Raw genomic sequence first — 23,909 nt, forward strand, 5'->3', positions numbered from 1 at the left:
GAGGTAGGACGTGTCGAATGCTCTACCATGTACTGCATGCTCGTTGAGCCTCGACTCGAAATCCAATGTTCACAAGCAAGGCATCGCAGTAGCAATGCCCCAACAATGTCGACAGGGATGGTGAAGGCTCGCTCAACAAAGCAGCTAAGCTGAAGGGCACACAATCGCACCATGTGCGTCTGCTTGCTTCTGGTCCACCCCCCCGGCTAGCTACAGCCCACTGGAGGTGCGGACGCTGCAGTGATCCATGCACAGCAAGGCCTTGGAGGCCTGACTCTCCCAGTGGATAGGTGGACGGTCCAGCGGTTGACAGGCGCTAGGGCGTCGCAGATAGGTGGGCACGTGCCGTAGTCTGCCAAGTCTGCCTCTGATTCCCTGCTACATGCACCCACTGTCTGTAGTATCGCTGCCGGGATGCCACCGTCGTCAGGGCAACCAATGCGGCAGTCCCCCCCCCAAGCCCCCCTGTGCCTCCTTCTCGCCTGTTTGTTTACCGTCATCACCCCGCGCTCCAATCATCCGACAAGGCGCACCAGCTCCTCCCTCAAGTGCCAACCGCCGCCCCCCTCTTGCTGCTGCTCGTCCTTCAACAACATAACAGACCCGTGGGCACCACACCAACCACATCTCGCTTCTTCCTCTCACCACTTGCCAGGAACGCTGTTGATATCATTCTTCCGCTATAGCGGTATTGCGATTGTCTGGCCCGTCTGTCGACCTGCCGTTTTTTTTTTTCACTTCTCCCATCCCGAACAGGACCATTCGCACCTTGCAAGCCTGTCCAGCATTCCAGTCAGCCGCTATTGCCTCGCGCGAGTCGATTCTCGTTCCGAAAACCCCTTGCGACCTTACCACCTCGGCCCACCAGCATCGATACCTCTGAGAGGTCGCCATGACATCGTAGCCAACAATGGAGAACGAGGAACCCGTGAGTGCTATGCCGTTGCCCTTCGTTGTCCCTTTGTCTCTCGGTTGATGATGGCCCCCCTGAACCCCTTGGCTGACCTCCTCCTAGGTGCACCCTTTGCGCATCTCCAAGAGCAGCTCTGTCGTCTCTTCCCCCAACAAGATGATGGCCAGCAGCCTGCCTCGCCCGCTCTCTGAGCTGTCGCCTTCCGACACAAGGCGAAACTCGCCTAGCTGGAACCAGAACCAGCAGCCCACAAAGGTGAGTCCTGTGCCCCATGAGTGTCTGAGACAGTACGAAAATAAAAGGGCCACTCGAGCTGACAACGATTTCCAGAAAATGGCCTTGAACCAGGACTCCTCTCCATTCCAGTCGTCCCCACTGGAAACCGCCTCGTCGCCCCGCCTGTTCTGGCAAAATCGCAACCTCAACTCCATCAGCACCGACGGACTCTACGGACGATCTGGCTCTCCTTCACCCACCCGTCGTTCCTCCATCGAGCGCCTGCAGAAAGCTTCTCGCGTCAAGAACAGCAACATCCTCGCCCTCGAGCAAAAGCTGGAGTACGACCCTACACGCCTACCTCAGATCGAGCGCCCTCTTGCTAAGGTCCAGGGAAATGCCTTTGGCGCTTCTGGCATGAGCGGTCTTCGCTCCGAATCCGACCGAACCGGCTTCACTCATTCTCGTTCCGACAGCAAGACAAGCATCCCCATCTACAGCCCAACATCGAGCCCAACCAAGGCCAACGCTGCCGCCCAGTCCTACTTTGCTCCAATGTCGGACGCCGACATCACCAACCCGCCTCGCACCCCCAGCAAGGACCAGGCCTCCCCCATCAAGTCATCTCTGTCCACCACCAAGTTCAAGTCGAGCGTTGACCAGGACAACGGCTTCTGGTCCGAGGACAACTCGTGTGACGACCGCGAGCTTCCTAGCGGACGAGCCCTGCACCGTCATGCGACCAAGAGTGTTACTTTCGACGCCGCCCCTCCACAGATCAACGAGTATGAGATGGCAACGCCTGACATCTCTTCCATCGGCACCAATTCTCGCGAGGGCAGTTTTGAGTCCAACGAGGACGAGATGGAGGACCATCTGCACCACCGCTTCGGCGACCACGATGCCGAGGACAGCTTCGACGCCTCGCTCGAAGATACGGATAAGACGCCTGTTGTCGGCCCAGATGACTGGAGGCAATCTGCCACGCGTGATGATGACCCCTTCGAGAGCAGCCCCATGCCCGAAGCGCGCCCTCATCAATATGCTTCCAACAGGCCGGCCCACCTGCGAACCGATTCTGCCAATTCGGCAGGCTCCGACCACCGTCCGCTGCCGCCTCTCCCTGGCCAGATGACGCGTCGTGATTCTGTGCCGTCTTCTCCTGGACTGTCTGCTACGGCCGAGAGGATGCTCGGCTCGCCTAGGAGCCTGCCCTCGCCCCCTCCTGCACTTGCGAGCAAGTCAGAGATCCAGAACATTGGCAATGGCAAAATGTCTCTTGAGGAGCGGCTCAAGCTTATGATGCTGTCCGACGATGTCAAGTCGGCTAATGAGCAGCAGAGGGAGCGCCGTCTCCGTCGCGGCGTCCAGCGCGACCGTCTCCAGAGCCCCACACCCGACCGTGAATCCGTCGCCTCAAGCATGCTCGAAGCTGATGAGCAGGATGACACCATCGGCGATCTTTCTGGTCTCGGTGATTACGAGCTGCCGCAGCGCATCTCGCGCGAATCTATCCTGCGTCGAGTGAATGGCAACCAACAGTCGCCAGGACGGGACTCAGAGTACCAGTTCTCCTCACCGCCTCCGAGCTCGAGCCCTGAGCGTGGGCCTGATCGCCGCCTTGCTTATGATCCTGACGTTCCGATTCCCTCTACCGAGGATCCTGGCCAGGATGACGCTGAGATACTCGATGCAGAGGATAGTGTCATCATTCATCGAGACGTGCACAGTCAGGACAGAGACAGCGAAGATCGGGACATTGCGGATGGCGACTATGATTCCATCACAGACTTGTATCACCGCGACGACTCTCGGTCGACGGACCGCGATGACGATGAGGCCAGCCAGTACTCCGACGATCAGAGATTTGACAGCAAGGATCCAGAAGTCCAAGAAGTCAAGGTCAAGGAGGTTCAAGTCATTGAAAGCGATGAAGAAGTCACGACACCACGTGCTGCAAGCCCCATGGATCACAACAAGGTCATGTCTGAGGCTGTCCTGGACCACGTTGAGCAAAAGCCAGTCGAAGTACAACAGGCTGCGCCAGAGCCTCTGGCGGACAAGCCCTCTGAGGCAGTGGTGCCCGAGGAGAAAGCCGCCACGAGTTCTGGGCTCCCAGAATTCAAGAGCAACGGTTCCGAGAACCTCTTTTCTAAGGGCTTGTCGACATACATGCTGCCCAGACCTGACGAGGTGACTCCTCAGGTCGAGGATCTGGAGCCGCCCCCGAGGATGACGGATGTTCGCGCGTTCCTACAGCGCCCTTATACTCCTGATCAGCTATCCAAACCTGAGTACGATGGGTCGGGCTGGGGAGAGCCTGATGAGGAAGAATTCGACGAGCCAGGTACACCAGACTCTGTTATCCACCACCCTGTCTCAGACGAGGAGGACCTGGAGGAGATTGAGGAGGAAGAGGAAGAGGCCATATCACCAGTCGTTCCCGAGCGACAGGCAACTATCAAGGCGTCCGGCTCCAAGCTCAAGACCCGCCCTTCAGCGACCCCCTCAGACATTGTCTCGATGCGAGATGCTCGGCGCCAGGTCAGCCGAGAGGTACCTGAGATTCCTCCCATTCCCGAGCGCCACCGCAGCCGAATGTCCAGAGACTTCGACGCCGAACGCGAGGCTGACACTGGTGACGATTTCCTGGAACGACACCCCAGCTTTAAGAAGCGCAGTCTCACATTGGATCTCGACCTGGGTCTCAGCCTTGACCAGGACTTTGAGCGCGTCATTGAGGCCCAAAAGGTGGCATATACCCAAGAACCCCTACAAGCACCCTCCTTCGCAACCAGCAGCCCCAGTAGACAAGCGTCTAAACCCTCTCCATCCATCAACACCAATCCAACCGAAACTTGTATGACAAATGCTAACGTAAATTCTCGCCGTCAGCGTGGCTACCTCATGCGGCAGAACACGAAGCTCGTGACTGCTAGCGATAAGCAGACTGACGATTACTGGATGACCAAGTCGGCCGGCAACTCGCCCGTCAAGAAGGAGCGTCCCCAGACATGGACTGTCGAGCCGTGGAACAGCAAGCCCAAGCAGAGAAGTGTTCGCAAGCGACATGGTGCGAGCGGGCCGGCCCCGCCGCTGCCTGGTCAGGAGAGTAATGCTCGTCTGAGCGGCAACGCGGACGATATGAACCCCGAATTGGCGACTGAAGAGAGCGGTGAGCGCGGCAGACTTTTCGTCAAGGTCATGGGGGTAAAGGATCTGGACCTTCCCATTCCTAGGAGTGAGTATTTTCGTCCACACCCGCGAAAGCACAATGCTAACCTTGAATAGATGAGAGGTCCTGGTTCAGTCTCACTCTCGACAATGGCGTTCACTGTGTGACAACGGCCTGGCTCGAGCTTGCGCGCAACGCCCCCATCGGGCAGGAGTTTGAGCTGGTCGTGCCTAATGATCTCGAGTTCCAGCTTACTCTGAATGTCAAGCTCGAGAAGCCCGCAGCGCCCAAGAAGGTTATCCAATCATCACCCACCAAGGCCACAAAGCCAAAGACATCGACCTTCAGTCGAGTGTTCGCTTCGCCCAAGAAGCGTAAGGAGATGGAACTCCGACACCGCGAGGAGGAGGAACGTCAGGCAGCCCAGCAACGCGAGGCAGCACAAGCACGACAGATCAAGGCAGCCCCAACCTCATATGATCTCTTGTCGCCACTGGCTGCGGAGGATGGAAGCTTCGCTCGTTCCTACGTCTGCCTCAAGGAGCACGAGTCTCGCTGCTACGGCAGGCCTTACCTGGCCGAGGTTGCCTGCTTCAACGAGTGGGCTACAGAGGAGGCTGGCTTTGCTTGCAGCGTGAAGAGCAAGCGCGGCAACACTGCCGTTGTCCGGAAGGCTCCTTACAAGATCGGCAACCTCGAGCTTCAGCTTCTCTTCGTCCCTCGCCCCAAGGGCGCGACGGATGAGGATATGCCTAAGAGCATGAACTCATGCATTCGTGAGCTCAAGGCTGCTGAGGAGCGCTTGTCCCGCAACTGGGAGGGCAACCTGAGTCAGCAAGGTGGTGACTGCCCGGTATGTTCACCTGACATGTCTTGAAGTATAGAACCAGAAACTAACAATCTACAGTACTGGCGTCGCCGCTACTTCAAGCTGGTTGGCACCAAGCTGACTGCTTATCACGAATCAACACGTCAACCCCGTGCCACGATCAATCTCAGCAACGCCAAGCGTTTGATTGACGATCGCCGAGCTCTTGTCGAAAAGGAGACGCTCGGTAAGGGTGGCCGCCGTCGCCGATCCGCCTTCGCCGAAGAGGAGGAAGGCTACATGTTTGTTGAGGAGGGCTTCCGCATCCGCTTCAACAATGGCGAGGTCATTGACTTTTATGCCGATACAGCCGCAGACAAGGAAGGCTGGATGAAGGCACTGAGTGACGTGGTCGGGCGCGGCGAGTCGGGCTCCGACGATGATGTCAGCCGCAGCAAGCTGAAGGGCAAGTGGTGCGACCTCATCCTTAAGCGCGAGGAGGCGATCAAGAAGCGTGCCGAGAGCGGCGGTCGTCGTACGCACTCGAGGACGAAGAGCACGTACAACTAAGCCTCCCCTCGGTGGTTGCGCCTTCCTTCACTTCATCCTTCTTCACGACTTGGCACGACTGACATGATCCCGGCTTCGGGACGAGATTGCGATGATTAAAGGGGAACATGATCTGATGACTACAGACAAGCGGTCATCTCACGGGTCAGCGGCGCCCTGTCCCTTTTCTGGGGATCATCGTGCTCGGCCGAACCCTTGAAACTAAACAAAAACCAACGACGCCTCGCGCGCGGTGCTCTCTTCATTTTACTTTGTTTAATCGTTTTTTTTTCTTCCTGTTTCTTCTTTCCTGGTATGTTAGGACAGGGCGTTCGGGGGGCGTTCCGGCATGGCTCATGGATGAGGAAAGGGATGGAAGCGGTGTGGCGCCGGGGGGAAGACGGACGGATGTCTTTCCTTCCGTTCGGCTTTGGGTCATTGTAAAAAAAGGAAAACTACATATTCCTGTCACTTGCTAGCCAATGCAGAGTGTGAATGTATGCAGTTGACTGCTTTACTCTGAGGTGTGTGTGTGTGTGTCTATGTGTCTATGTGTCTATGTGTCTATGTGTCTATCCCGACGGCCTTGATGGTTGTGTGCGAGATCAGCACGAGAGCACGCTCTGACGAGGCTGTTCCGGCAAGGGTGGCCCGGGACGGTTCAGCAGAGGACTCAGCTGGTCGTTGTCGGGGACAGGCTGTGAGAGCCGTTTCGTCGCAGGTACGCTGACGATTATTCTCGTTTGATTGCCTAGAACAACAGCACGGAGAAACTTATCTTTCAGACTACAGCCTACAGCCTCGTCTTCCGCCAGCGGCAAGCCACCAAACTCGAGAGGGGGGGGGGGGCAGGGCGGAAATAACAGCCTGAACAGAGGGTCAAGCGGGCAGCCTTTCCAAGAGCAAACACATCCAGAACAAGAGGTTCAGGCTCATCACATTGTCTAGAGCGCCACAGTCGTTCGGCACCGAACCACGGGTCACGACATGACAAGAACATCAAGGGCACGCACGCAGCACAGAGGGAGACGTTGGGGTCGTAGATGAAACTGACTTGCTTGCTATCCAGTTCGAGATGGCCGTTTTTTGTTTTCGAAGGTCCGACGTCACCGAGCCACTCCAATACACTATCAAGTCGCCGAACACCGTCCCGATCGCGTCGTAAATAAGCCTGCACTCGGAAACATGATCTTTACTCCTCCCGGTAGGCCTCGAGCTCGAGCTCGAGCTGCCGGATGCGCTCGCTCTGGTCCTGGGAGCCGCCGCTTGGCGCGTTGATCTTGCGCTTGAGGCTGTCGACCTCGGAGGCTAGGTGTGTGATGATCTTGGTCTGCTGCTCCAGAAGCTGCTTGATTTCGGCCAGCTGTGTGTTGCCGGACGACGAGGTGGCGGCATCTGCGGGGCTCGCGGACGCAACTGGTGCCGCAGCAGGGCTCGGGGCGGGGGCGGAGAAGGTCTTGGTAGGAGGCGGCTGCGACGCGACTGGTGACCTGGCCGGCGGGGAGGCGGGTTTGGCCTGCGCAGCCGGCGTGCTGACGTTGGCGGGGGGCTGGGGCTTGGCCTGCTCGGACCGGATGGGAACATTGGTGCGCGGCTGGGGTCTCTGGACCTGCTCGAAGCTCGAGTCATCGTCGTCGCTGCTCTCCTCAGCGGGCTCGTTGTCCTTGAACTTGTTGGCCATGTTAGACATGGAGTTCTGCTGCTCCTTCATAGAAGGAGGCGGCGATCGACCGGCAGGCTGCGCAGGCTCGGGCTCCTTCTTAGGCTCAGGCTTCGGCGCAGGCGTCGCGGCGACGGGTGCCGCGGTGGGCTTGTAGTCAGAGGCAACCTCCTTGGGCGCATTGCCCTCGTAGATGCTCTCCAGGTCAATCTTGGAGGGGATGCCGTCCTTGCCATCAATCCACTCCTTGGAAGAGACGGCAGGTTTGCTGCCGAAAGCGGGAGGGAAAATGTCCGACTGGAAAGTCTCGGCCCTGCGGGGAACGGTGAAAGAGATGGGTTCAATGTAGGAGTCATTGACCGTCTTGTATGCGCGCATGACCTCGTTCTCGTGGACCTGAAGAGGATTAGACAAGTCCGTTGACGCTCGATGAACTACTCACGTTGATACCACGCCTGGGAACAAAGGCAATGCCGCGCTGGGGCTCAAGAGACTTGTACTCGCTGAGGAACTCGAACTTGTCGTTCTGGTACTCAAAGTAGCGAATGTTGCCATCACTGTGGACGTCGTCAGCATGCGGGGATTGGTCACGTAGACGGCGGAACTTACCCCTTGCCGGCAAGGTACAGGCAGTTGGAGCCATCGTCCCAGAAAGGCATGCAGACACCCGAGATGGAGTCAAGCATGGTGAAGCCGCCAATGGGGTCATCACGACCAGGCTCCCACAGGGCAATTTGACGCTCGCTCATACGCGAGAAGCCCGTGGTGGCGAAGCGGTTGTGTTCACCCAGCCAGACAGTCCTGCTGTTCTTGGCGCCGGCGTGGCCGGGCGCCTCGTGAACGGGGCGCTCTTGACGCACATCCCAGACGCGGATCTTCTTGTCGCGGGAGGTCGTCACGAGCTGGGAGCCGGCGGCGTTCCACGACAAGCTCTGGACAATGTCGCCATGCTGCAGGGTGTGGGTGTTCTGGCCAGTGCTGATGTCCCACAGCTTGATGGTGAAGTCGCCAGAGGCGGAGGCCAGGATGTTGTCGGCAGCGGGGTTGAAGAGGACCTGGCCGACCTTCCTCGAGTGGCCGCCAAGCTTGCTCACGGGGGAGACGTCGGCGGGCTCTTCGGCATCGGTGTAGAGGGTGAAGTTATCGGGGACCTGCCAAATGAAGACCTTGCCGTCTTCGGAAGCAGAGGCGATGATGCGATCGTTGAAGGGGTTCCTGTGGAATCAAAGTCAGACATCAGCAGTGCGCCCAGGTCGCGTGCGCGTGTGCGTGCGCCTGAGAGGGGAGGGGTGCGCAGTACCAGTCGGTGTCAAGGACGGTGGCCGTGTGGCCGCGGAACAGGGGAATCTGGTCAGGCAGCTTGCCCTTCTCCTCGAGGGGAATGACGGCGAAAGCGCCGCCACCGCCGGCATCCCAATTGACCGAGAGGTATTCGGGGTTGGCCTGGGCAGACGGTCCTGGTCAGCAAGGCATTCAAGTGCTACGAGGCGACAAGCGCGCTCGTCAGCGCAACGGCATCGTACCTTGACTAGGTTCGTATCCCAGGCATTTCGGCTAATATGAAGGTTGTCATAGCAGAATTCCTTCCGGGTCGGCTTGCCAAAGACGTGTCCTGGTTCAGGCATGGAGCCTAGGTCAGCTTGCGACGGAGAGACGACACAGCGCATGATAGAGAGGGGAGGGAAGACCAACGGTACTTCGACGCTCGGACGAAGCGGCCTGCCATCGGATCGGTGTTGTGATGGCGTAGTGCTAGAAGAAGCTCGGATGTGTGCCCAGGGGCTGTGGGATGGAAGTCCGAGGGCTGGGCGGAGAGCTGTTACTGGAGTTGTCACGATACAGGAAAGCGTTCGAGGCCGTGGTGGTTGGCAACTAAGGTTAAGGTAGCCTGGCTTGCCTGGCAAGCCTGGCAAGCCTGGGTAGGTACCTGTGGTGCTCCTGACCCTGCTCCTCCTGTTCGGCTGGTACCCAGCGACTGCCCCCCAGTTGTCGACAAGTCGATTAGCAGGAGCAGGCGGGCAGATGCCCCACTATTAGTCTCCAGCGGAGGCCGGCCCACTGAAACCAAGTGCCCAGCTGCGCCACGAGGCCTGATAGGACAGGGATGCTCCTATATCATGCCATATGGGTTGCATCACGTGATGAGTGCCTTCACACGAGCGAGCTCGAAATGGCTTCAGACCTCCTACTTCGGTACTGTCCGATGGTGTTTTCCTTCCAGACACCAGACCAAAGACAACGTCGTTGCACCCAGTGCTCGAGTCATCTAATCACGACCACGATGGGAGCTGTCCTAGAAAGACGACTCCCAACGCTGCAAACGAGCCAGACACACACTGCGCCTATATTGAGATTCGTCAACCTTCAAAGCGACGTCAGCTCCAGAAGGCTGTGGCAATCTGGCGAACTTCACTTCGATCGCAGTTCGTCTGGCTTAGTGTCTGGCCGGCCGTACACAATGTAGTTCAATGCAGTTGCTTCCGCGTCAGTGAGAGTCGACCTTCCAAGCAAGACCAGATACAAATAGGAAAGTCGGGCGGAGAGCCGCTACTCGCCTCCATCATGAGTATACCATGTTCGTTACCCAGTTCCTTCACCGCAAGGGCTGTGTGCTCATCAGAGGCGATTCCAGCCATGCTTACTCGGAAAGCCAAAAGATCTGGTTACCCGAACGCTGCCCCCTGGTTTCGTCAGGAGCCAGGAGATCGCCAGTCATCACTAACCACAGCCGAGCTTTGATGCATTCGCTTCGTCTTCGGACATGGATGAACGATTCATTCTTCAACTCTCTGTGGTACATCGATCGTAACTACTACGCGGCAATGGATCTAATCCTCAAGAACTGGTATCCAGGATCAAAGTAACCACAGCTGACGAGAACCAAGCACGGTCAAACGTACAGCAAAGACCCTAATCATCCTGCCCTGATCAACTTCACAAGACAACACCAGCGGGCCCAATCTTCTACTCTTGGCGTGAGAGCAGCGCCGTCTGCGTCGCAGTCTGGGTCTTGTGAAACCGCCAGTGTTTGATCTTGCGTTCAAAAAGCTCGTCCAGTTCAGCGGCCGACCGTCCTTTGGTCTCGGGGATGAGGAACCACATGATCACAACAAATGGCGCGCCCAGGCCCACGTAGAACCAGCCCGTCTTAAGCTCCCAACCCCACTCGTTGTCATTGACCATGTACGGCGTCAGCACATTCATCACGACGCCCGCGACGCATGTTGATGCCGCGCCGAAGCCCGCCGTGTAGGGTCGAAGACGTTGAGAGGAGATCTCGCCGATAAAGCCCCAACCTGTCGCACCGTTGGCTGTCATGCCGATATCTGTTTGGGAGGTCAGCAACTACTAGGGCTGTGAAGGACACCGGACAGGCGCTTACTCCAAAGACAGGCGAAGAGGACAAGCAGGTATTCGGTCGCCTTCACCCGCGGTACCACGCCCAAAATGCCTATGGCTGTGCATGCCGCCCAGCACAGCGTTGAACCGCCGCATGAAATATTCCTCCGACCGAACTTGTCAGCCGTCAAGATGAAGATGAAGTTGGCGGCAATGTTGATACCGGACGTTATGCAGGTTGCCTGGAAAGGGTCCTCCACGCCGGCCTGCTGGAAGAAATACGATGCGAAGGACGAGAAGAGGGTCAGGCCGATGAATTGTTGCGTCATGAGCGTCCACAGCGCCGTGAGGGTGCGTCTCCCATCGGTACCCCTGAAAATGGACCACCACTTCTCGTTCTGAGACGCCCGCGCCACCTCCATCTCGTGGTCCACAGCCATGACGAGCAACTGATACTGGTAGTCAAGGTCGTAGTCCTTGATCTCCCAGTGCAGCCGGCGCAGCGAGGCTTTCGCTCGCGACTCGTAGCCTCGGGTGACGCACCACGCCGGCGTCTCGGGCACGAAAAGGAAGATGATGAGCATGAGCCCAATCTGCGCCCACTGCGTGTACACGGGCGTCAGCCAGTCGTCGGCATCAACCTTTGAGTGCACCTGCAGCGCGACGGGGGCGAAGAAGTTGCCCAGGACGAACCAAAAGTTGTACGACATGAGGAGACCGCCGCGGATGCGCACGGGGGCTGTCTCGGCGATGTAAGTCGGGATGGTGCTCTGCAGACAGCCGACACCAATGCCGGCAAGGAGCTTGGCCACGAGCCAGACGGGCCACGAGCGGGCCAGCGATTCCGCGAGCACGCTCATGGCGAGCACGAACCAGAAGCCGTACATGGCGGCCTTGCGGCCGAAATGGTCCGAAAGGAATGGCAGGGAGGTCATGCCGATGATCTGGCCGACTGACATGATGGATCCCCACGCACTCAAGATGGGCGATGCGAGGAACGGCTCGCCCGCGTCGTTGGTCTCTGTCGCGAATTGCCTGACGAAGCCTGGGTTGGCGATGATATTTCCATTCATGCTGGGCTCGGGTCAGCTTCTCATATTCGTCAGCACAGAGGACAGCCAGCTCTACGCACCCAATCTGGTAGCCATCCGTGGCCGCACTGAAGGCGACGAGGAAGCACGTCGCAGTGCAAACCTTGAACGCCTTGACGGTCTCCCACAGGCCGAGCGTTTCGAAGCCAGAGATAGCCTGGCCCTTGGCCGCGGCCTCCATGGAAGCCTCCTTGGCATCAAGCTTGCCCTGTTCTGCGACTTCACGGCGTCCCACGGCGATGTTGTCGGAAGGGTGCCCCTCGAGGCCCGTAGCCGTTGCTTTTTCCGTAGCCATATTGAGATATTGTCAAGGCAGTGGTTGAAGAGCGTCGAACCTACCGGAACTCTGAGTTTGAGTATCCCAGGCGGGCGTGATAATGAGCAGCAAGGCAGAGCCTATATGCTGATGATCATAACTGCAGTAAGTCTAGGTCATCTAGTTCACATCCCTCAGGTTCGTGTATCATTCTGCCGATTCCCGAAGCATGGGGAAGGGGCACTGCGTTCTCGGCACATGGACACACAGCATGTTGTCGTTGGTTGGAATCTCTACCATGTGTTCTCCCCCGCTTCATCGACTGCCACACCGTCTGGGGTGAGTCGTCACGGTTTGCGGGGTGTCATGTAGCGGCTCCACGATCGGTTCGTCGATTCGCCGATCTGTCCCCAGAGCAGGGGCAAATTCGCCGATCAAATGGGGTCAGGTAGATGTGCGACTCAGAGCAAACCTGGGGTTCCGTTGGCCCTTCGGGCTCGGCTGCTCGGGAACAATTGGGCTGGAGATGTGTTATTCGGCAGATCGGTCTCGGTTTAAGAACAACAAGAACAAGCAAGGAGTAAGAACGCTACGGAGTAAGAACGCTACGGAGTAAGACAGTTACTTGTGACGTTACAAAACTCCGGCTACTGAAGTGCTGGCTTCAAGGCTGTTGGTGGGACGGACGCACAAAAGCACACACATGCACAGGTAATTCTCCGCGGACTATTAGTTTATCACCTCCTCAGCCATATGCCGGCAACAGGACAGGAGACGATTGCCGTGAGTGGCAAGCTCTACCGTTGGGGCATATGATCCTCGCGAAGCATAGTGAAGCGACCATCATCGGCCGTTGTGGTCCTATAGCTTGCAAATCGTAAGACGTATGAAGCTTGGCTTTCGGTGGACGTTGACCCGAGCTGAATGGACTGGATGGTTATACAAGCGAGATATACGGAATTGATATCCGACTACGCGTAAAATCAAGCGTGCTCAGTCACATACGTGTAGCAGGAAGCCAGGGACCGGGGGTCGTGGGCTTCCAAATGAAGAGTTCAGTGCACGAGATATCTGTCTAGGACATAGTCTGGCACGGTTCGAGTAAACAAGCGAAACACAAACGCCATGCTCATGAGATGATGGCTGCTCCCTTCAGGGGGGTGTTCATATGCCAAAGATCGCAGTAGGCCCTCTCTATGAGCTCTATAGATAACTACGGTGCTGCTGTATGCGTAGACAGAGTAGGTACATGGTCCCGCACTCCTTTACTCGCCAGCGATGGGACTCTCCTCTGGTGGCATCATGAAGGGATGGACCAGTGGCTTGGGTGGCCACGCGCCGAGATTGCAAATACACTCAAACACATGCACGCCCGAGTTGACCACCCTACTTGCTTCCTCACCCACGCTATAATCACCCCGCAGCTCGGAAGGAAGCGTCACAACAGCCGAGCAGCTGGGAGGCACGGTCAGCTCCATGCGGAACGCCTCACCCCGCTTCAGCGTCCAGGCGATGCTGACGAGTCCATAGGGGCCATCGAATGATGCCGACGCCCTCGTCAAGTTGCCGCCCGGCACAGGCCTCACGCGGACCGTCTTCCAGCCCGGCGTCAGGGGCGAGATGCCAGCCACAGACCCGTGCAGCCAGTCAGCGACGGCGCCGAGAGCGTAGTGGTTGAAGCTCGTCATCTCGCCCGGGTTGATGCGGCCGTCGGGCAGCATGCTGTCCCAGCGTTCCCAGATGGTGGTGGCGCCTTGGGTGACGGGGTACATCCATGACGGACAGCCCGTTTCGAGGAGCATGCGGTAGGCAAGCTGCGGCCGGCCGATCGAGGTGAGAGCGTGGGCGATGACGGGCGTGCCTGCAAATCCCGTGCTGATATGGAACCGAGCCTTGCGTACGAGCTGGTCAAGCGTCAGGGCAGCCTGGGCGCGAGGGCCATCCTCGGCGGGATAGAGGCCGAACTGGACGGCCAGGGCGACGCCCGTCTGCGAGAGCGAGACCAAGTTGCCGTCTGGTGTGATGTAGCGTCGCTGGAACTGATGCCGTAGCTTGGCCGCCGCCTCGGTATACTCGGAAGCGAGGGCGTCCTTGGCAAGTGCTGAGCAGAGGGAAGCAAAGGTGTCGGTGACGTGGACGAGGAAGGCGTTCGCGACGAGAACACTGTCCGTTGACGCCTTGGCGGGGTCATCCGGTGGCGCGTTGGGATCTAACCAGTCGGCGAGCTGGAACTTGTCCGGGTTCCAAAGGCCGTCGGGAGCCCGCTCTACGCCCCGGTCGAGCCAGGCCTTCATGCTGTCAAACTGGCGGTCGAGGAGATTTTTGTCAGCGCTGTGCTGGTAGAGAGCTTGAGGAGCAAGAACTGCAACGTCTCCCCAGATGGCTTGAGAGTTGGCCTCCCGTGGCCAGTTGGAAGGCATGGCTTCCGGCACGACAAGGGGCACGATTCCGTTTGCTTCTGGCGTGAGTTGTTCGGCGGAGACGTCCTCGAGCCAGCTCCCCAACATGCCGAGTGTATCGTAGAGGAATGTCGCCGTCGGCGCGAATGCTTGCAGATCCCCTGTCCAGCCGAGCCTCTCGTCACGCTGAGGACAGTCGGTTGGTATAGACACAAAGTTGCCGCGCATGGACCAGACCACATTGCTGTGTAACTGGTTGACTGCGGAGTTTGAGCACTCGAAGAAGCCTCGCCTCTTCATATCCGTATGTATAACCAGGGCGTGGATGTCTTGGGCAGATGGGTCGCCCTCAGGCCAGCCCTCGACCTGGACATATCGAAACCCATGGAAGGTGTAGCTGGGCGACCAGTTTTGCAGTGTCTTCCCTGTAGCACCACGGACGATATCCGTGGCCTTTGCGATTCGAAGCGGCCGGACGCCAAGCTCACCGTCCTCCATCACCTCGGCGTGACGGAGAGTCAGTGTCTGGCCATGTCCGATCTTCAACTTGGGAATGCGCAGCTTGCCAACGAGGTTCTGGCCGAAATCGAGAATGGTCTTGCCACTTTTTGACTTGAAGACCGACTGGCAGGCGATCTGCTCTGTGACCCTGACGGGACCTGCATCAGGGGCTACGAGCCGGGTTGAAGGTCTCGCGATAGTCTTTGTGCCAGACTCGCCGGGCCAAGTCGCACCCGCCTCATTCCAGCCGTTCGCCTCGTTTTGGAGGTCGTACACCTCACCATCGTAGATTTCGCTAGAGGTGATGGCGCTGGCAGCCGCCGTCCAGGAGTTGTCCGTCACGAGCGTCCAGGACTCGGAGGTGCCGGCCAGCCCACTGCGCACCTCGAGCTGCGCGGCGAGGGCCAGCTCTTCGCCATAGCGGAAACGCTCGCCGCCCCCGAAGCCAAGGCGGCCGGCATACCAGCCCTCGGCCACTTCGGCAACGATTATGTTGGCCTGGTCGCGGTGCAGGAGGGATGAGACGTCGAGGATGCGGTATGCTAGACGGTGATGGTAGCTGGTCCAGCCGGGGGCGAGACACTCGTCGCTGGCTGGCTTTCCATTGACCCAGACGTTGAAGACGCCGAGAGCGGTGATGTAAAGGCGAGCCTGGATTGACTCGCCCGAGGTGATGTTCTCGGGGAGGGCGAATGTCTTCCTCAGTCGGATCGGTTGCAGGGGCCCTTGGGGTCCGATTCGCTCGGCAGATGTGACGAAGTTTGCCGTGAAGTCATCAACTTCCAGGAGTGCAGCCTCAACGGTCGAAGCAGCAGACCAGGCACCTGGCTCGTTGTCGGGAGGGACATCGCCGTTGATGCTCTTGCCCGTGACACGTACCCTGACGGTTGCCTGCTCACGAGATGCTAGGGGTCTGGCCGGCCAGGGCACTAGGACGGACTGGTCGCTTCGGATGGAGAAGACATTGGGGGTTTCAGGCGCAGAGGCAAAGGTCACCTCGATATCGTAGCCGGCTTGAATCCAGCCAGGCGTTGTGGAAGAGGAAGTCTCAAAGCGCCACGAGATGCGGGGTGTAGCGCTGTCCACACCAAGGCCGTTGTGGTGATGTTCGAACTGGGGCGCTGTCAACGTTGGAGGCGCCATGACAGCTTTGAGATGGTTATTCTGTTTGTTTTAGAGGATATCTTCACATGTAGGACACGAATGCCCGGGCAGCGATAGACCTCTATGTAGTTTTATGATGCAGTTGATGAAGGCCCAGATGACCCTTCGGTGTTATACCGACCGAGGCCTTTTGGATGTCGAGCCCCGCCATGACGACGTGAGCTCCCGGTGTGAGATGCCGATCGGACTTTTGAAAAGAGTTGATGGTCGCATTTCCCCGCGCCCGTGGGGCAGCCTTGACTTGGTCTTTGTAGATGGTGCTAGCCGCGAAAATGGCGCCAGCATGGATCTACATTCCAAGGGCACCGCGGGGGTTTAAGACGGATGGGCAGACAATCGAAAAGAAACTTGGGAGCATTATCAATGTTTGGAGTTCATATTTTCGTCACTTCCCATGTATTAGTATCGAGATAAATCTCGGAAACGGCTTGAGTTGTATTTCTTTGGCAATACAAAGACATCCAAGTGACGAAGGTCCAGCCCTTTTCACGGTGTGCCAGGTGCAGGTATGAGCCATACCATCCAGGAGGCAGAAGCCGGTTGACATGACCTCCACCTCCGATCATGCATAACCACTGACGCAAATGTAAAGAGTTGTGATTCCTGTTGTGCGGATGCTTTTCTTCCAAGACGCTACTTACTGAGAATCAAACCCATCGTTAGTTAATCTGCTTCACAATATCCTGTAGTCCATAAAATAGCAATGGCAACTTCATCAACTCCGAGTGTTTCGTGAATGGATGAATCTTCGCGACGCAGAATTACAAGACCGTAAAGCGGACGCGACATCTCGAAATTCTGGCTTAACTTAATACAAAGACGTTTGACATCTTGACCAAAGAGATCAATGAAGGCTTCTACAGGACTGAAATCTGGCCAGGTATCGGAGATCTCGTAAAATCTACAATATAGGCAAAAGAGGCAGATAGAGCACTTTCGAAAACCGTTGAAATACCACCACCTCGGCATCACAGCATGCAACGACTGGTTGAGACCAGGAACAAAACGATGATATGTATGCACCACATACTAAATGAGTCCTGGCAACCTCAGAAGTATGCGGCCAGGTTCTGTACCAGAAATTCCATGCTTGACCACCATGTGGCGTTGGATCATATCGAGGAATCACTTCGAACTCCACACAGAGGTCGGACTACAGCAGGATATAACCTCCGGGGTGACCCCAAGCCGACGGACTGGTCCACCGAGAATTTCACGTTCGACACTTGACAGTTCAAATCGGCAGAGGTGACATTGGTTCGCTATCGAGCTGTCTACATTATGATACCGCTGAAAGTTTCCAACGAAGATTTCCGCACAACCTATGCCGAGAACAGACCTAAAGCCGTCCAGGAAGAGATGACGTCGGGTTGCCTTGAAGATGACCTGGAAAATAGACCATTTGTTCCATCTCCAACAATAGATACCTTGCTTAACCCTGGCTCTCGGTAGAACTTGCTTCAGACACCGATGGGATGGACGTGCCACGGTTTTCTCATTCTTGGTAACGATCAAATTGGATCAAATGATCTGCGTCGGGGTTGGATGGATCACCTGCTGTATCGGTTCACTACGTCTATCGACTCTCAAACAAGGACCTTGTACTTCCAAGTCAACAGTCCTTGGCTACTCGGTCTACTCACTGTCGTTGTTTGGATAAAGTACCATGGATGGGTGACTAAATTGCCAAGTTGTCCCTCACGCTGGCCGTCTGGAAGTTTATTTGACTTCCAAGCCCTGGAAAAAGTTCCACTAGAGCAACAACCTCCGTGATCAGCTTGCAACCCAATATCACTTCGGCAGCGTAACAATGGCGTGATAAGCTGAGCTCATCTCATGCAGTTTGGCCGTGTCTGCAATATCAACCGCAGCCCCATGGCAAAATCGAGACAACATCTCATGATGGCTCCCGGCTTCCACCAGAAGTTCTGACTTTGCATGCATGGTAAGTCGTTGTGCATCGGGCAGAGTCATGAACTTTGCCTCAGCCACCCGCTTGATCATCCATCCCTCGAGTCAGCACATCAGCACCTCTGCCAAGATCAGGCCGATCGGTACCGCCAGATATCAAGCCTCTCCCGTTGAACAGACCCGTGTCCGACTCAGTCGACCGCCCGCCCAAAGGCTCGCGCCCGGTAGCTGCTAATTCAAGCATCGCAGAGTCACACGCCAAGCATCGTTTCCAGCAGTATGAAGCAGCAAACAAACTGGCCCCATCAGTGCTCTCCCCCCCCCCGTCCACCGCTAGAAGAACCGATGGGGAGGGATCGCCCGCGTATCTTTGCAGTCCTTCTAGTCGAGTTTCTGGGGTTGCAATGGCATGAACGGTGCCACCTGTCGGGTCCAAGCCCCCCCCCCCTCCCCTGCTCGTTCAATACTTTTAGACCTCCCCCTCCGAGACAGTACCGGCGCAAAGATCCAATGAACCAGGCCAGTCGGGAGCACCGCGGCCCTCTTAGCATGAGGTGCGCATGGCCAGGTTGCCCCTGGCAGACGCCGCCTGCGTTGCTTTCCGGTGTTTATGCCGTGAAAGGGACAGGCCAATGGGACCAGCGGGCATGATGGGAAGCGCTCGTTTCAGGAGTCGATCTTGGTCCGAAGACGGCGTGGCGGGGCCGGGAGGGGCGGTAAGTCAATATGGGGAGCAAGAAGGGCCTGGAGCGGCAATAATTCCGATCTGGAGGACCGGCAGCAGATCATTGTGTGAACGGCCGGGCGGAAGAACGGAAGAGGGGCGTCAGTGGCAAGGCACCAAGCAGAGGAGAGTAAGGGTTCGACTGCAAGGTCTGGACGTGCCTGGATACTTCTTCGCCGTGCTATCAGTCTGAGCCAGTTGACGATCGGCTCTTGGGCATTTTTCGCATTGGAAGGACTGGATCGGGGGCTAGAAGAAGGAAATCAGCCGGGTGAAGTCAGGGCCAGCCCGTCATAGTAGCAGAAGCGCCAACAATTATCCATTCATGCGGGCGACGGACAAAACACCAGGTGACTGGATCCAGCTGTTATCGACCATGCTGCCGCGCGACACAGAATTTCAGGGAGGCGAAAATAGTGCGATGCCTCTGTCATCGTTTCAGATTCCTGCCCATGAGCCAACATTGCGCGAGGACCACGGCTTCGATAGAGTTTGGAGGTCGAGGTGACAAGTCAGCGTCGGCGATGAGAGTGGGACTTGCCAGGAAAGGCTCCAGAGCTCTCTGATGGCGCTGATGGCGGATGGGGGTACTCTGGAGCCTCGGCGCCAATGCGATGCCGACCAAGTCAGCACTTGCTGCTCAGAGCGGCAGCTGACGAAACTGGGCCTGGCGATGTGAAACAAGCCATGGGGGAATCGGAAGGGGTTGTGATGGCAGCAAGCTGTCAAGTTTGGGAATCGGGCTAAGTTTGAGGTTGTAGCTGAAAGCACGGTGCCATGGCCGGCAGCCAGGCTAAATCAACAACTGGCAACGGTGCAAACCCAGGAATGCGATGCGATGTCGCTAGTGAAGTCTGCAGTCAAGCTATTGAGGGCTTGTTCTGGTGCTCCATGGCCTGCGAGGGGAGGCGGATTTGAAGGGTGCCGATACGCGCGAGATGGCCATCGTGTGGCAGAGGCATAGCCATGTGTGCTTTGAGTGATCACTCTGATCTTGATAGCGGTCTTTGGCGATGTTGTGGCAGCCAGGCCAGGAGCATCATACATCGTGCCTGGAATAGCCTCAATGAACGCGCTTACCATGCCACCAGGAACACGATGTTGGGTCTCACTCTGCGGGGTCGAAAAGCCGATGCTGGTGTGGAGCGGAATGGAGGACACGCCTCGTTCTGGAAAATGCGACGGTGCCTGGCTATCGCCCTGTCTCCCTGCAACGTCGTGTTTCATGTACCTGAATGCTAACCCTTCGCTTGTTTGGGATGCTGCACAACCTTAGGTTTGAGCGCGCTCACACCTCCGAGGCTGACCAACTAAGGTAGCATGCACAGCTGCTAGCCTCGTGTGCCTCGTGTTGCTCGGTCGATCAACTCAAGCGATGTGACCTTGACAGAGGAGGGCGGCGTTCTTTCGAAGACAGACCGCCAAGTTGGACAAGACTTGTCAAGTTGTCTAGACCGACCACATGGCTCTCTCGGGAGGTCGGCGTTCCGAGTGTTTCTCCGATGAGGTGGCGCATGGTGACTTATCTTTCCAACTTGCTTTGCCACGATAGCCCGAAACCTGACTGAATACCGTCGGACCGTATAATGCATGTCCGTGTTAAGAAGCAGACGACAACCCGGCAAGGAGAAGAAAATAAATTTTTGGGGTTTCCAGCGAGTTGCTGCTCGGTTCGTCAGTGGCAGGGCGACCTCGCCACAGAGAGACGGCTCACGACAAGGTTGCTCAGTGTGTATGTCATGGCTGAATAATGCAGTTGAAGCAGGTGAAAACCTTGTGACCTCGTTTCAGATCGGCGGCTTCCGATATGACAACCAAAGCAACCCATCAGTGTTCCAAGCATGTGGCTCGCCGATCTTGGTGGGCTGCGAGGCATCATGGCGAATGTCGATGGAGATCTGAGCTCGCTGCATGGTGTCATCCGTTGACTCGACATCAGGTTTCAGAGTCGAGGTTAGCACCCAAGGCACCGACGCCAGTCCTCACACGGAGCATTTCTGAGCGCCGCTCCTCGGTCTGATGGATTGAACGTACATCATTGGAGATGGGCAAACTTTGCAAGATCGAGGGAATGAGAACTGGGGTTTGCTGCTATTCACGGACATTGAGGGTCCAGTCACATCAGAGGCCGCGGCCACCAGACTGGTCGGCAACAGAAATATCCCCCCGTACATACGGCATTCCCTTGGCCATTGCCGCCATGTAAAAAGCCTTCGAATCTAACGAGCCGCTCAGTCGAATGCGGGGAGCTGTGGAAAATGATCAACTGCAAAGGCCGCTGCAGCTGCGGCCGAGATCTCCCTGACTGCCGCGTTCGAACGAACCAAACAGTTCAGCTCTCGCCTACGTGGCTGGGCGATGGTGCTGGCGCTGGTGCTGGCGCTGTGGAAGCACACAATGCGCGACGTGAGCCTGGGACGGGAAGGATGGATGGCGTTCTATTTCGGGGGCTGCCCAAAGGTCAAGTCCAGCAGAAAAGCCTGAAGTCGTCGAGGCAAGCATGAAGACAGGCGGCATGATGTGGGGTACACAAACCTGAGGGAGCCAATGGCAGAGACGCACCGCCTGAAGATGGCCGTAGCGCTTGCAGGGGGAGCTCTTCAGGATGTGGATTGGCTGGCTTCACAGTTGGAACTTGCCTGATGTAGAATAGCGTTCTTCTGAAACGCCCACTAGAACGGGGCCCGGGGGGGATCAAGTGGACACGCATGGCTGGATGACAACAACAGAACAGACCCGGCAGCAGCTACTGGCAAGCGGCAACAACAACCGGCAGAGGACAGAGACAGGGCAGGGTCGATAGGTGGGTAGATGAATGATGGGAAGGAACACGCGCATACGTCGGTCGTACATGCATTTCCCAGCTGGGTGGAGGGGAGGTTTCGCTTGGTGGAGAACCCCCCGTCTGGCGACAACTGAGTCGGCGTAACGCTCATCTCTTCCACTCCCCCACCACTCGAAATAGCATCGGACCAGGCGGTCAACAACAACAACAACAAAAGGCCTCGGAAGCGACACACGGCCTTGCTTAGTCTTCCCACAGAGAGCACGACCAACCAGCGCACGCATCTTCCAAGAGAGGCTCACAGGAGAGGCTCACAGGAGAGGCTCACAGGAGAGGCTCTCAGGAGAGGGCACCATGGCCATGGGCGCAAACGTCGGGGCCCTGCTTTGCTGTCTAGCTGCACGTCAGAACACCACACCGGGAAACATTTAAGATTGCGGAAGGGGGCTTCTCGGAGCATTGATTATCTGGAAAGGCGGGGACAGGGCTGGATAGCTGAAATGTGCCGTGGTAATGCCACAAGGATGCAGTCCAGAACAGCCAGAACAGCGTCCAGACTGGGTGCACATTTCCACTCCGTGACGGGGCCCCCCTCTCACTCATTGCCCGGAAGAATGGCAGAATGCAACGCACGGCGATGGCCGGGGCCCACGGGACGATCAGTCAGGCACGCAGCAGTAAGGGCCCGGAACGGCCAAACACACATAGTCAGCAAGCCATCCAGCCGCGGCCCTGGCGCACACACCAGCTGCTCACCGGGTGTCTGGTCGACGGCGAGCTCTCGAGTTTCAGGGACACCGTGGTATGCGGGCTGGCGGGCTGGCGGGCAGGGCGGGAGGGTGATCAAACACACTATCCCCATCACTGGCATGGCCTGGACCACGAGAGCTCGAGGATTCAACATGCATGCGAGCATCCCCCACGTCAGGCGAGGGAGAAAAATCACCGACGACAGCGTCACTGTGGAGGGACATTAGGAAGATCTCCCTATTCTAGGGCCCTGCTTGCCTTATGTTGTGGGCTTTTCGGAGTTTTTATCACTCTTCCTTCTTTCTGGCAGGCGAACAGCAGTATCGGCATCCACTTCATGCCCTGGGTTCAGGGATGGCAAGGAGGACGTCGTGGCTATCCAGGGCGTGCCATGCGTCTGGCCCTTCCATCGCCTGGCCAATGTCGAGCGGCATCAACGTCCGCATGAATGTGAGGACCGGCGGAGACGGCTTGGTCCTCTGGATTCAAGGAAAACCTGATCGGCTCAGTCAAACACAATGCTTTCAGATCCTGCCGTTCATCCAATCGATGCAGTAACACAGATAGAAAGTCTGGCGTTTGGTCGCCGCCCACGTCCGCCGCTACTTGTTTGCATATTCACAACCGCCACAAATGGACAAGTCAGCTAGTAGAGAACGAGTTCTGCGAGGCGTGTGCAACGCGTGAAGGAGGGGCGTGTTCCCATGCTGCTCCTGTGCAAAGTCACAACCGAAGGAAAATGCAGCTAGCGCCGATTCTTGGCCCAACTAGACATTTCTGAAGCGGTGCGCCAGCCGTGTTTCAGAGCAGCAGGGTCACCGAGCTGTGGTAGGGTCGCGCAAGGGCCAGAGCCCAGAGGCCGCAAAAAAGCCTGACTTGGATTTTGCTGCTGCTGCTGCTGCTGCTGCTGCCATCCGTTGCCAGTCGTGGGGGCTGTGAAGTGAGTGGCGTCAGGCGCGCATCTTCTTTTGTTTATGCACCCTTCCTTCTTCTGGTGTAGACTCGAGCCTAAAATGCGCAGTCATAGGCGCCGGTGGCAGAATTGGAGGCGACTCTCCCATTGAATAACGTTCAGCGCCGGTGAGATCAACGTCTGGAGAACAAGACTTGTCTCGATGCTAGCACGATGCATGAAATCAGGGCCAACGTGTCTGCTTCGGCAATGGCGGGTTGTCAGCTCGCCGGAGAACATGTCATCGAAGGGGACGATCAATATTCGCAACGCATAGACCATTCGTCTCTTGCTCCAGTTGCCCAATGGATGCCATGGATAATTCGCGTTTATTATGTAGACTCTGATCATCCTGTGCATCCGAGCCCTCCCTGTGGGCTGCCAGGGTCGGCGTTTCCCGGACCTTCGCTTCAAGCGATATTGGATGTGGAGATGCTTTCAAAAGAATCCATCCTCGACGCGACGTGTTTTTTGTTTCTTGCTTTCACGCTCGCTGAGTTTGCTCCCGCTATTGCACCTTGAAAGAGGCATTTGACCAAAACAAACACAGATGGACCAACAATTTGACGACCATTCGGAAAAAACGAATCGCGCACGTTGTAGATTCATGGCTTAGCCGGGCGCCAGCAGGAACGGTGCCCGTGCCGGCTCATGAAGAGTCGATGCATACAGAGCTAACATGATGCGATGACTAGCATAGCTTTTTTTTTTTTTTT

At 57.1% G+C, this 23,909-nt stretch overlaps 5 protein-coding genes across 5 annotated transcripts; 2 read left to right on the forward strand and 3 right to left on the reverse strand.

The window, feature by feature from the left end:
* Window positions 1-910: 910 nt before the first annotated feature.
* VDAG_06550 (INT1 protein) lies at window positions 911-5,682 on the forward strand (the record flags this gene model as incomplete). The annotated part of the gene is made up of 4 exons (XM_009658928.1): window positions 911-928; window positions 1,244-4,370; window positions 4,421-5,157; window positions 5,212-5,682. 4 exons carry the CDS (start codon window positions 911-913, stop codon window positions 5,680-5,682), a joined length of 4,353 nt encoding a protein of 1,450 aa, XP_009657223.1.
* A 1,171-nt stretch (window positions 5,683-6,853) lies between these two features.
* Window positions 6,854-9,047, reverse strand: VDAG_06551 (coronin; the record flags this gene model as incomplete). Its single annotated transcript, XM_009658929.1, has 6 exons — window positions 6,854-7,717; window positions 7,764-7,878; window positions 7,931-8,536; window positions 8,622-8,764; window positions 8,845-8,933; window positions 9,014-9,047. 6 exons carry the CDS (start codon window positions 9,045-9,047, stop codon window positions 6,854-6,856), a joined length of 1,851 nt encoding a protein of 616 aa, XP_009657224.1.
* A 1,238-nt stretch (window positions 9,048-10,285) lies between these two features.
* VDAG_06552 (sugar transporter) lies at window positions 10,286-12,046 on the reverse strand (the record flags this gene model as incomplete). Its single annotated transcript, XM_009658930.1, has 3 exons — window positions 10,286-10,647; window positions 10,704-11,734; window positions 11,793-12,046. The coding sequence occupies 3 exons, from the start codon at window positions 12,044-12,046 to the stop codon at window positions 10,286-10,288; spliced, it is 1,647 nt and encodes a 548-aa protein (XP_009657225.1).
* A 1,226-nt stretch (window positions 12,047-13,272) lies between these two features.
* Window positions 13,273-16,728, reverse strand: VDAG_06553 (alfa-L-rhamnosidase; the record flags this gene model as incomplete). The annotated part of the gene is made up of 4 exons (XM_009658931.1): window positions 13,273-16,071; window positions 16,193-16,360; window positions 16,591-16,646; window positions 16,713-16,728. 4 exons carry the CDS (start codon window positions 16,726-16,728, stop codon window positions 13,273-13,275), a joined length of 3,039 nt encoding a protein of 1,012 aa, XP_009657226.1.
* Window positions 16,729-21,845: 5,117 nt separating this feature from the next.
* VDAG_06554 (uncharacterized protein) lies at window positions 21,846-23,180 on the forward strand (the record flags this gene model as incomplete). Its single annotated transcript, XM_009658932.1, has 3 exons — window positions 21,846-21,894; window positions 22,022-22,293; window positions 23,013-23,180. 3 exons carry the CDS (start codon window positions 21,846-21,848, stop codon window positions 23,178-23,180), a joined length of 489 nt encoding a protein of 162 aa, XP_009657227.1.
* Window positions 23,181-23,909: the final 729 nt, after the last annotated feature.

This window comes from Verticillium dahliae, genomic scaffold (genome assembly GCF_000150675.1).
Source record: "Verticillium dahliae VdLs.17 supercont1.12 genomic scaffold, whole genome shotgun sequence".
NCBI lineage: Eukaryota > Fungi > Ascomycota > Sordariomycetes > Glomerellales > Plectosphaerellaceae > Verticillium > Verticillium dahliae.